The following is a 12931-nucleotide window of genomic DNA, read 5'->3' on the forward strand; positions in this document are numbered from 1 at the left end:
AAGATGCCAGGAAGCAAGGGCGTCCTCATCATCAAGGGGGACACTAAGGAGGTCATGACGGCGCTCAGGCTTGCCTTCAAGGCCGCGACAGCGTCACAGCCAGCAGGCGCCGGTGCGCCCGAGGCCAAGGAGACCGCGCCCACCAAGAAGAGGCAGCTGTTCACCCAAGACAAGGCGGAGAACAAGCAGGTGCCAGTCAACGAGGACAGGTCTTCAGGAGCCACCTTCACCATAGGAACCGGCCTTGGCCCGGGACAAGAAGAAGCTTTGGTGAAGTTTTTGTGCGCGAACAAAGAGATATTCGCATGGGAACCCAATCAGCTGGTAGGGGTCCCGAGAGAGGTAATCCAGCATCATCTAAGGGTATGCCCCAACGTACGCCCCATGAAGCAGTGAGCAAGATGGCAGTCCACTGAGAAGTAGGCCTTCATCGTCCAAGAAACACACAAACTGGAGGCGGCAGGCACCATCCGAGAAGTTCGATACCCCGAATGGCTGGCGAATCCCGTCGTAGTACCAAAGAAAGGTCGGAAGGAACGGATGTGCGTCGACTTCACCAACCTCAACAAAGCCTGCCCCCAAGATCCGTTTCCCCTTCCGTGCATCGATCAAATCGTCGACTCCACTGCCGAGTGCGATTTGTTATGTTTCTTGGATGCGTTCTCTGGATACCATCAGATCAAGATGGCGGTGGAGGATGTGGAGAAGACGGCCTTCTTGACACCATGTGGGGTGTACTGCTACATCTGCATGCCTTTCGGCCTTCGCAACACGGGTGCAACCTTTCAGCGGTTGATGCACATCGCCTTGGGGCGACAGCTCGGCAGGAACACAGAGGCCTACGTTGATGACATAGTGGTCAAATCTCGCGAGGCGAGGATGTTGATTCAAGACTTGGAGGAGACCTTTGAGAGTTTGCGCTGGGTGAACTTGAGGCTTAACCCGGAGAAGTGCGTGTTTTGCGTCCCCTCTGGCAAGCTGCTGGGGTTTCTCGTATCCCACAGAGGGATCGAGGCGAACACGGAGAAGATCAAGGCCATCGAAGACATGAGCCCATAACAGACCCTCAAGGAGATGCAAAAGCTGGCATGACGGGTGACCGTGTTAGGGCGCTTCATCTCTAAGCTAGCGAGCGCGCCTTACCCTTCTTCAAGCTCATGAAGAAGAAAGGCCCCTTCGAGTGGACCTCGGAGGCCGACCGGGCCTTCCAAGACCTCAAGAAATACCTCACCAGCCCCCCAGTAATGGTGGCGCCACGGCCTCTCGAGCCTCTGGTACTCTACCTCGCCGCCACCCCATACTCCGCCAGTGCGGCGCTGGTGGCGGTTCGGGAGGAGCGCAGAGATAAAGGTGTGCCGCGCCAAGCCAGAGCTGATGCAGCGCATGGTCAGGAAGGCACACCAGAGCCATCAATGGCGGAAGATCAAGCTCGGCAGGGCAGCACCGCGGATACTCCTGAGGATGGCCAAGTCTCAGGAAACCCTCCACCTCATGATACGCCACAATCTTCTCAAGACCCGAGCCTCAACAGTGTGCCAGCCCTCATCGAGCACCCGGTGTACTTCGTCAGCACCATACTGCGAGATGCAAGGGCATGCTACCCCATGCCGCAGAAGCTCCTGCTCGCACTCTTGGTGGCTTCGCGCAAGCTGCGACATTACTTTTAGGGGCACCCCATCAAGGTCGTCTCATCTTACCCATTGGAGAGGGTACTCAGGAGCCCAAACTCAGCCGGAAGGGTCGCTGAATGGAACATCGAGCTGCAAGCATTCCAGCTGGAGTTTAGCACCACCAGGGTCATAAGGGAGCCGCGCTCGCTGATTTTGTGGCGGAATGGATAGACGCCCCGGCTCTTGAGGAAGGAGAAGACCGATCCACCTCCCCAGGAAGTGAGGCACCAGACGGATGGGTCATGTACTTTGATGGCACCTTTCCGCACCAAGGCGCGGGGGCTGGAGCAGTGCTCATCTCGCCCACTCAGGACAAGCTTTACTACGCCATGCGACTCTGCTTCCAACACGGCGAGAAGATCTCCAACAATATCGCAGAATACGAAGGCCTCATAGCCGGCTTGAAGGCTGCGGCGGCTCTGGGGGTGAGGCGCCTTACCGTCAAGGGCGACTCGCAGCTCCTCATCAATTTCTCCAACAAAGTGTACGAGCCAAAGGACGAGCACATGGAGGCCTACCTTGCGGAGGTGCGCAAGATGGAAAAGCAGTTCTCAGGCTTGGAGCTGCAGCACGTGCCCCGGGGCACCAACAAGGAAGCTAACGACATCGCCAAGAGAGCATCCAAGCGGCAACCGCAAGAGCCCGGCATCTTCGAAGAGCGAATCTTCAAGCCGTCAGCCACGCCACCTCTCTCAAGCACGACTCATCCTGGGGAGGAGCTTCCGCAGCCCCCGGCCACGGGAGCACCAGCTTGCGGTCCAACCTCAGGAGCTCGGCTACTCTTGGCGCTCAAGCCTCAGGAGGAGTGCTGGACCAAGGAGTTTAAGGAGTATCTGATGCATGGGACACTGCCGGAGAAGGAAGAGGACGTGGAGCGCGTGGCCCGACAGGCCACGGCATACTGCATTCAAGACAATGAGTTGTACAGGAAACGGCCGAACGATGTCATGCTGCGCCGCATCTCCGACGATCAAGGGAGGGAGCTGCTGGCTGACATACACAGCGGGGACTGCGGACATCACTCATCATCATGGACCCTCATCTGTAATGCCTTCCGCAGCGGATTCTATTGGCCCGCAACACTCAACGATGCAGCCGAGATGGTGAAGTCCCGCGAAGCTTGCCAATTCCATGCCAAGCAAATCCATCAGCCTGCTCAGGGCCTCCAAACCATCCCGCTCACATGGCTGTTCACGGTCTGGGGGCTAGACATCCTAGGCCCATTCCCACGAGCGGCAGGGGCTACCGTTATTTCTACGTCGCCATCGACAAGTTCACCAAGTGGGCGGAAGTGGAAGCCGTCCGTACCATTCCAGCCGGCTCAGCTATCAAGTTCATCAAGGGCCTCGTGAGCTGCTTCGGGGTCCCCAACCGCATCATCACAGATAACGGCTCACAGTTTACTAGTAACCTCTTTAAGACCTACTATGCTAACCTTGGAACGCAGATCTGCTACGCCTCGATGGCCCACTCCAGGAGCAATGGTCAGGCTGAGCGTGCCAATGCTGAGGTCCTGAGGGGCCTCAAGACTAGGACCTTCAAGAAGAAGCTGGAGGCCTACGGCAGGGGCTGGCACGACGAGCTCCAGTCCATGTTGTGGTCCATCCGCACCACCGCTACCAAGCCAACGGGCGAGACTCCGTTCTTCCTCGTCTACGGAGTTGAAGCAGTCCTCCCTCACGAGGTCAAGCATCGCTCCGCGTGGGTTCTGGCGTTCGATGAAACACAGCAAGACGCCATGCAGGGGATGGACCTCGCGCTGGGGGAGGAACGTTGTCGCGAAGCTGCATTAAGGGCAGCAAGGTACCAGCAAGCGCTGCGGCGTTACCACAGCCGCAACATTCGGTCCAGGACACTCGAGACGGGTGACCTGGTCCTGAGGCGGGTCCTCTCCAGGGAAGGGCTACACAAGCTTTCACCCATGTGGGAGGGCCCGTTCAGGGTCGTCCACATCTCCACGCTTGGCACCGTGCGCCTGGAGACATAAGAAGGGACACCTATCCAAAATGCCTGGAACATCCAACACCTCCGGAAGTTCTACCCATGAAGCAAGGCCCAGAGCCTAAGAAGCAAGGCCCAGAGCCTGAGAAGCAAGGCCCAGAGCCTGAGAAGCAAGGCCCAGAGCCCGAGAAGCAAGGCCCAGAGCCTGAGAAGCAAGGCCCAGAGCCTGTAAAGCAAGGCCCGGTGCCTGTGAAGAATCGCCGCCCGTGACACTCTCATGTAATAATGAGTTGGGGCTGTACACGCCCCGGAGTCCCAGGAGTGCCGGCCTCAGGCCCTGGGGCTCCCTCCCACGCCTAGTGGACAGCACTTAGCTCTGCGCTGGTGAGAAGACTTGAAGACTAGATTAGGTGCCGGACGTGGCTTTTTCATTTGCTTTCTGCAGTTGGCTCGCTTCTCCTTAATCAAGGTTTGCCTTTGATGTTCCTTAGCGATTTGGTTCCTTCGCCTTTTTACCGTATTTTCTGGCTCTGGTTTTCTAATGATCTCTCTCTCGCATTCCTCGCGAGGGGGCTAGGCAGGTGCCCTCGCGAGCATTTTTCTTCTCTCTGCCTTCTCGCGAGCCACCCTCGTTCAAGCCTAAAAGCTGGCACATCTCTCCTAATCCATGCCCCTTGGGTACCGTGATTTGAAGCGCCAAGTCAAGGTTTGGGTGAACGACAAATCCTTTAGCACACTCGCTAACAAGTTTTTTGAAGTTTCTGAGCAAACGCAGACACCTCGTGAAGGAAAAGGCGTCCCAAACACACCAGGATAAGTTATCTTTGCGCAAAATAATAACACGGCATGGGAATAACACGCACGTTGCATTGACCAATAACCATAGTTCGATACACGCCCCTCTGGGACCATACTGGTTCCATTTTCTAATGCAGGAAAAAAGGGGAAAGATAAACAAAGCGGCATTTCAGCAAAGGCAGGCCCTTGGCGACGCCCCGAGCCTAGCCAGACTCCTCCTCGCGCTTCACAGAGGCGCGGCGACAAGATGACTCGCTCCCTCCTTCGAAGCGGGTGCGGTGGCACGACGGCTGGTCATAGCCATCGCTGCTGGAGCTGTCGCTGGAGGAAGAGCCGCAGTAGCTGGAAGAGACGCGGTCGCCGCCAAGGGCAGGCTCGCCCTCATCCTCGCCGCGACCGTCGCCAAGGCCGAGCACCTCCTCACCGTCGTTCGTCTCGGGGCAGCACCCGGCGCGGCGACCATCTTCCCCGAACACCCTCACATAGAGGGTCGATCCACCGTCATACTTGAAGTGAAGCGTGCACCGCTTTCCCAGGCCGCACGCACGGGCAAACGTCTGCCAGCCGTGGGCCAGGGCAATGTTGCCCGCGGTGGAAGTCTCGACCGCGACCCAGGAGGCCTTGCTGCAGCAACCATCCGCCTGCAACCAGAGCCCGCCTGGACCGGGGGCTGGCAGTTCGTCAACAAAGAAGCACGGAAGCTGACGAGGGGAGGCGTGCGATGGTGGAGCGGCCTCCACACCTCTGCCGAATGGAAGCGTGGGCGGGAAGGCCGCGCCACCATCGCACGCCTCCCCTCGTTAGCTGGACCACCATGGTTGGGACGGTCCCCTCCGCCTGCCATGGCGCCGCCTCGGCGGTGGTCCATGGTGGGGGTCGCAGCGTGCTTGCGGGGACGGCCGCGATCATGCTTGGGCGCCGGGGAACCGAGGCCCTCGCGAGGGGCCTTCCCCTTCTCGGCGGCAGAGAACTTCCTTCGTGGCGCCATCGGAGGCGTTGCAAGCAATGAAGCAAAGAAGAAGCGAGCAAGCGAGGAAGAGATGGGCAACGGGGGCTCCACCCTCCCTCATTTATAGCAAGAGAAGGCCAACCGGCACCTCCCACGATCGCAGGTAATGATGGATTCCCTTGCATGTCGCATGGACTTGTCAAGTTGTGCAGTTGCCAAGGCAGCATGGGAAAGCGAAGACGCCCATGTCCAATCAACCGCCACACGTCAACCAAGGCCGCAGGCTTTGGGGGCCCGCGGTGCTCCGAACTTGACCCTTGGCTTCGCCGTGAAGCCAAGCCCGTGCGCACCTTGGGCCCGGGGGCTATTGTCGGCGTTCTGGGAACGGGGGTCCCCAGACTTGCCTGCCTGCGGCCCATGGCGTGGCTAAGCCAGTAGACCGTACGGCCCACCTTCACCAACAAGGCATCCAAGACCCTCGCGAGGGGCCAAGCCTCACGAGGCGGATGACGTCAAGACATCCTCTGGAGTGGCCTAGCCAGGCAGGCTCGCGAGGAGCGGAGATATCAAGGCGGGGCAAACCTCGCGAGGCTCTCGTGACGTGAGCCATTACGATCGACACCAGGCGGGCGCCAGGCGGGCGCCAGCGCGCACAGCGTCCTTGTTTCCTCTTTGGTGCACAGGGGGCAAGCGGAGCCGTGGGGTACCGAGGCCACATGCAAAGGTTGCCATTTCGGTGCAACAAGACCAAGACCATGGACTGCAAGATGGAGGTCATTGTGGAGCCCAAGACGGCGTCACCACCAGAGCTATGTGCAGGCGAAGACTACTTTTGCCAGGATAGCTCATACTAGTTGTCCCCCTTCAAATTAGCCCGCCATTGTTGGCTCCCTTCCCGCTTGATATTTGGGAGGAGGACCAGGGCCTCTATAAATAGGTCTAGCCACCATAGTAGGAGGGGGAGGGAGACACACAAGTTCATACACACAAGAACACCTCAACCTCAGGAGGCAGTTCTTCCCTTGTACTGTTCATCATCAGCCCAAGAGGCAATCCACCACCACCACACTGGAGTAGGGTATTACACCACAACGGTGGCCCGAACCAGTATAAACCCCGTGTATCTCCATGTTGCGAGTTCGTCGAGTTTGTCCACAAGATCTTAGCGAGCTAGAGCATAGATTGGTAGAAGGGAAAGACTTCGCGTGCACCCTAGTGTTCGAACCTTAAGGGTTAGCCGGAACCCCACATCCGATAGTTTAGAAGCACATCCCTTGGCCATAACTCCTTGTCAATCCGGGATAGCGCGACTTTCAGTCGAGCGATGTAATCCAAGACACTGGCAAGGAGAGATTCCAGTCACAACACGTTCATTGCAACTTTGTCCTTGACGGGAGAGTTGATGGGGTCTAGGCCTGTCTCGATCCGCCCAGTCTCTTCCTTGAAGTTCTAACAAAATTATGCATACACAAAAAGGTGTTGAAGTGACTGTAACATGATGGAAAAGTTCTGTGCAGTCAGTCGGATAGAGAAAAGTACCTTCAAGCATGAGGAGCATCTTCTTGGCAAGGCTCCCCAGATAAGTTTCCAGTTCATCTCTCTCCCGAGTGAGAACTTCAACTCTGTCCGCCAAGGCCACCTTCTCCTCCTTCAGCTGCACAATGTCCTTCTTCGCTTTATCAACATCAGTTTTCAACTTGGCGTTCTCTTCTTCCAACTTTCTGACTGAAGCCAGCTTCTTGTCAGCAAGTTCTGTTTTCTCCCGCGCCGTCTTCTGCATCGTTGCAAGGTCAAGACCCTTCTGCTCCAGATCCTGCTTCATTTTGTCTAAAGAAATAACATTCTTCAATCGAGCTTGGAGTTGACGGTTTTCACTACGCACATCTGCTCGAGTGGAATCACTCAGTTCAAAGGATGAAAGAAAAATATCACAAGGCAAGCAGTCGACAAGTTGTTACCTCCCATGGCAGCAGCTTCATCCCGGGCTTTCTTCAGATTCTTCTTGGCCAGTTCCAGATCGAGGTTGAGTTTGATTTGCTTCTTCTCCAGATATGCAAATTTGGTCCCAAGTTCACAAGATTTCTGCAATCAACAAACAAGACAAATCAGTCGTTAGAAACAAGGATAAGTCATTTCCAAGTGATAAGATGCAAGTTCAGATTATTATGACAAAATGAGTTCTAAGACTACTATCGAATCAAACATTCAACAGCAGCCTCGAGGACTACACCCAGTGGGTGCACTTGGCATGCCCCCATTGGTTTGATTTCCCACTCGGCATGGTCCGCCCAACACGAGTGGAAGGAGTAAAAAAACACGCAAACAAAAACATTCAACCGCGGTCTCGGTCTCGGTCTCTGTTCTCAGACCACCACCAACTGCCTACAGTCGACCGCGGTCTCGGGGACTACACCTAGTGGGTGCACTTAGTGTGCCCCCGCTGGTTCGATTCTCACTCGACACGACCTGTCTAAATCGAGTGGAAGTACTACAAACAAAACATTTCGCAAAGACCCCCTATGAATCAAATATTCAACGGCGGTCTTGGGGATTACACCCAGTGGGTGCACTCAGCGTGCCCCCACTGGTTCATGAGTTCACTCGACATGACCCGATCGACTCAAGTGAAAGAGCTACAAAGCAAAAGACAAACACCTAGTGGGTGAACAGATGCAAGGTTCCACAACGCTCATCCACGGACATCTTGCGAATAATAAAGCAGCAGTTTTCAGACAACATATCCTAACAGAGCAAAGGTCAAGCTGGAACCAATCGGAAATCAACTTACAATCCCACTTACTCGAAGATTGGCTTGGAGGGCGGAGCTAGCGTCATAGGCGGCCTTGCTGTTGTTATACACCACTTTTAGTCGGTCCATCATTAGACCTGCTTGAAGCATGGCGTCCTTGGTAGCTCCTACTTGGTCTTCTGGGACATGGTGAGTAACAAATAAAGGAGATGATGGAATCAATGACATGGCCGGTGGAGCCGTAGCCGGTGGAGGTGAAGCTTGAACTTGCACAGTCGGAGTAAGAGCCTGGACAGTCGACGCTAAGGGCTGGTCAGTCGATAAAGGCACAACAAAAGAAATAGAAGTCTGGACTGGATCGCCAAGTGGTTGATCGACTGGGGCTGATGCTGATGTCGAGTGAGATTCTTTGCTGGCAGGCACCCTCTTGCTCAGAGTTCTTCTCCTCCTCCCTGTATCCTTTCGTGACACTTATTCATCATCGTCATCATCTGGAAGTTGGATAACATGTGGTGCTGCAAAACACTCGACCGTAAGAGTTCAATCGACTATCAGCACAATCGACGAAGTAAGAGCATGACTGTGGAGATGTACCTGCCTGAGAGGTGGCTGCGTCTGCAGTTTCCGTGTCATCGTGCTCCTTGTCAATGTCCATGGAAGTCCTAGAGGTAGCAGCACTGAAAGCTCCAAAATTTACTCGGTCGAGCAAGCGAATGATTAGAGAGTAACATAGAAGACAAAGAGAAGAAACAGACACTTACACAGAAGCAGTAGGGACATCCACCTTGATCTTGGGTAGGGCCTTCCGAGGCTTCGGTGGGACAACCTTGGGCTTCTTAGCGGCCTTCTCCGACGGTTCTGGAGTCGAAGTCCGAGTGCACTTTGGTACTTGCGTGCTTGGGGAACTGCCTTGCCGCGTCCACCTGCAGGATCTTGGGATTGTTTGGAACGATGTTGTGAGCGAGGCGGCGAGTCAACCTCCTCACTGCTGCTCGAGTCGTCACTCTCATCTTCGCTATCGTCTCTGGATTGCCAGTCGGCGCTTTCATCTGCGCTCTCCTCTCCCTCCTAGAGCTGTTCCTCGTTTAGCGTCGAGTACATCTTGGTATAAATCTACAAGGCGCAAGTCAACAAAAGTCAATCAGATTCTAGAGCAATTGTAGATCGAAAGAAGAAAGCACTCGGTATTTTGGGCCTGACCTCTTCCGGCTCATGGTTGGTGTCGAATGGCTGAACTCTCCTGGACCCCCTGGGGTTGTCTTTGTTTCCGGTGATGCTTCGCAGCCACTGAGCCACAATCTCCTCGGTGACCTCCTCTGGGTGGTCCCGAGCGGTGTCTTCAGGGCCCGGGTACATCCACATCGGGTGATCTCGGGCTTGGAGAGGCTGGATGCGTCGACTGAGGAACACCTCCAACAGATCCATGCCCGTCACACCCTCCTAGACTAAGTTAATAACCTGGTCGACTAAAAGAGACACCTCGCCTTTCTCCTCTGGGGTCACAGTCAATGAAGAAGTTTGGCGAAGTCGCTCCATAGTGAAAGGGGGAGATCGGTCGACTGACCAGGAGTTGGGATGTCTTTGCAGTAGAACCAGGTCGACTGCCATCCCCGATCTGACTCGGGAAGGGTCATGGAAGGAAAGGTGCTTCTACCCCTAGTCTGAATTCCTAAACCCCCACACATCTGGATCACATGTGTCTTTTCGTCATTCAGATTTGCCTTCTTCACCAACTGGGAATGACAAGTAAATATGTGTTTAAACAGACCCTAGTGTGGGCCCAAGTAATCCTATCGTAACCCGCAATAGTCGCTTGCCCGATACGTGGCGAAAAGGTAGCACGAGGATCAAGGCGTCTCTGTCTACCCACTCCGATTACTGCGGCACGCTCCGTCCCGCGCGCTTCTCCAAAATTTCGAATCCCGTGAGATTCGGGAACCATAGAGCAACTAATCACGTCGAACATTTCGCACCATAATAGCCCGCGAAGATTATCAGCATAATTCACTCGACGACCTCTAAATTGATCAAGGTGACTATAATGAGGTTGAAGCTTCAGCATGATTGCCAGACTCCGGTGAAATGCATCTGAAGCATGGAATCGAGTCGGAGACCAACTTCAACCCTTCTTCACTCGGACCTCAATCCATTCGAGGGATAATGACGATGAAATGTACCTAGGGTAGGGTCATAGGCCTGACCTAGACGCCCTACCCAAGGACACTGCCCTAGAGTCAAGTTCATTTAAAGTACAATAGAAGATACCAACTGAAATCACCTTGGAGTGCAATCCACTCGACCAGCTATCTCACTCGGATATCCCAATTCCACTCGACCAAGATAGAGTCACTCGACCGTACGAAGAACCACTCGGAGTATAGAAGATCTAAAGCCACCTCTGGATGGCAGCAGTCAGGTGTTCACTCCATAGCCTTAAAGGTCATTAATCATCATTATAGCAGGCGTTATCAGTAACGTCTCTATATTAACCCACATTAAAACCTGTGTAACTGAGCACTGGAGAGGGCTGGCACACTCTATATAAGCCACCCCTCCTCTAGCACAAGGGTTCACACCCCCTGTAACTCTCATGCATAATCTAGTCGACAAAGCCTCCGGGCATTGAGACTAGGGCTATTACTTCCTCCGAGAAGGGCCTGAACTTGTAAATCTTGCGTGCACAACCTTGCCGTATCTAGGACCTTGTGTAGCACCCAAGATGCGATTCTATCCCAATCATGAGATGAATTCATGATTGGGGCACAACCGCATTTCGAGCGCATAGCAAGGTGGATATCATTACCAAGTATATAGACGCTCACCGCATTACTGTCAAGCGGGGCCCATAAACCCTCACCGTGTTAGGGATGCAAAATCAAGGAAGATAACACCGGTATGACGGAAACTAGGGCGGCAAGAGTGGAACAAAACACCAGGCATAAGGCCGAGCCTTCCACCCTTTACCAAGTATATAGATGCATTAATTATATAAGAGATATTGTGATATCCCATGACATCCATGTCCCAACATGGAACAACCTGCACCTGCACCTGCAACTAGCAACGCTATAAGAAGGGCTAAGCAAAGTGGTAACATAGCCAAACAACGGTTTTCTAGGAAGGGTGAAAAGGTTAGAGGCTATCATGGCAATTTGGGAGGCTTGATAAACAAGTGGTAGGTAGTGCGGCATAGCAATAGCATCGAGAAACTAGCATAACAAAGATAGTAGTGAGATCCAAGGTGACGGTCATCTTTCCTGAAATCCCGCTAGGAAGAAGAACGAGTCCATGAAAAAGATGAGCCAACGTAGTCGAACAGATCCTCACAATCGCAACATAACTGGAACTATCAAGGAGAAGTGCAACCAGAAAGAAGAAAACATCATGGCAAACAATAATCACATGGCATGATGGACAATCAAGTATGATGGATGTCCGGTTTAATGAGGCATGGCAAAGTGCAACAAACAATACTACAAATTAAGTGGAGCTCAATATGCAACGAGTTACATATCGATGAAACACCACACCCAAGTATTTAGTTCGCTCTCGTTTAGGTACTCAACAATATTAAATGTTGTTAAACATGGCAAGAGGTGAAGTATAATTAAACTACCTACCAAGGCAAGTTTAAATGAGGCCGGAAACAACAAACAATAATTCCGGAAAATCCTCATATGTTATTTAGCAATTTAAAGCGAACAACAATTTTAAGCTTATTAAATGATGATATCATGATGCAGATGACATATACAAGTTTTATGCAATTTATGAAAAATGTTGACATGAGCATGTTATGAAGCATTTGGTCACCATGGCGAAACAAAAGGGGTGCTACGGCAACGACAACGGAAATGGTGCCACGACAACATTCCGATGATCCGACAACTCGTAGAGATGTCGGTGCAAAATAAAGTGTGACGGGAGCATGTCATGCAAGGATGATGGGGTGATTCCGAATACCGGGTTCCCACGTGTCAAAGACGGTGCCAAATGAGGGAACAACTAACATTCACGGGCGGATACAATATCTAAACATGCATCTCAACCAACACACATGCATTCGTTCACGTGCATCATCTCGGGGTTATACCTTCGAAGCATGCAATCGGGACGGTTCAGGTTCGATGGGATGTAGTTGTTCACGGGCCATTGTGGGAAGTAGTGGTACTATTGGTCCTCGGTGACGGAAGTGGAAGTAGTAGTACACGTTCGCTTTCAGAGAGGTACTTGACGAATCCAACGTCTTCGGGGCGACGATAGTTGTACACATGTCGAGGTACTTGGCGTTTCGGTCAGTAGTCGTTCGGGCGTCTATGTGATCCTGCTGTTGGGGTACTTGGCGCTTGCAATCCAAATCCGAGGTCATAGCCGTGTAGTTGAACTTGACGAAACGGGTCTCCAACGACGGTAGTGGTACATCTCGTAGTGGAACTTAGTGCATCCAAGGTCTTCGGGCGTGAGCAGTTGTACATGTTCGTTGTGGGACTTGGCGGTCTTGACAAAACGAAGGAGTACTCGGCAAACCCATGTTTTTCGGAGGTCGACGGTAATGGTTCCCGTATCAATGTAGTGTAGTTGTACTTGACGGTCTTGTACTCGACATAGAAGAAGAAGAATAACGACGGTCGTGGCGGATCCAGGCCCGGTCCGAGCGCAGTCAATACCTTGCGGGTGCGGGGCGGAGCTCCTGCTAGGCGAGGATCTGGGCCTCGAGGTGAAGCAGAGGAGGTCGGGGAGCGACGACGCTGGCCCGCGGCTGGAGATGGTCGGCAGCTTGAGCGGAGGCAGGCTGGGGCGGAGCAGCAGCAAGTTGGTGGTGGG

At 53.5% G+C, this 12931-nt stretch overlaps 1 protein-coding gene across 1 annotated transcript; it reads right to left on the reverse strand.

The window, feature by feature from the left end:
- Positions 1–6649: 6649 nt before the first annotated feature.
- On the reverse strand, positions 6650–9279 carry LOC125541634 (uncharacterized). Its single transcript, XM_087541614.1, has 5 exons — positions 8869–9279; positions 8702–8784; positions 8159–8622; positions 7317–7440; positions 6650–7242 (listed from the first exon to the last, which is right to left on the reverse strand). The coding sequence occupies exons 3-5, from the start codon at positions 8333–8335 to the stop codon at positions 6650–6652; spliced, it is 894 nt and encodes a 297-aa protein (XP_087397740.1). The 5' UTR covers positions 8336–8622; positions 8702–8784; positions 8869–9279.
- Positions 9280–12931: the final 3652 nt, after the last annotated feature.

Source organism: Triticum urartu, chromosome 2A (genome assembly GCF_056163025.1).
Source record: "Triticum urartu cultivar PI428250 chromosome 2A, HENAU_Tu73, whole genome shotgun sequence".
Taxonomy (NCBI): domain Eukaryota; kingdom Viridiplantae; phylum Streptophyta; class Magnoliopsida; order Poales; family Poaceae; genus Triticum; species Triticum urartu.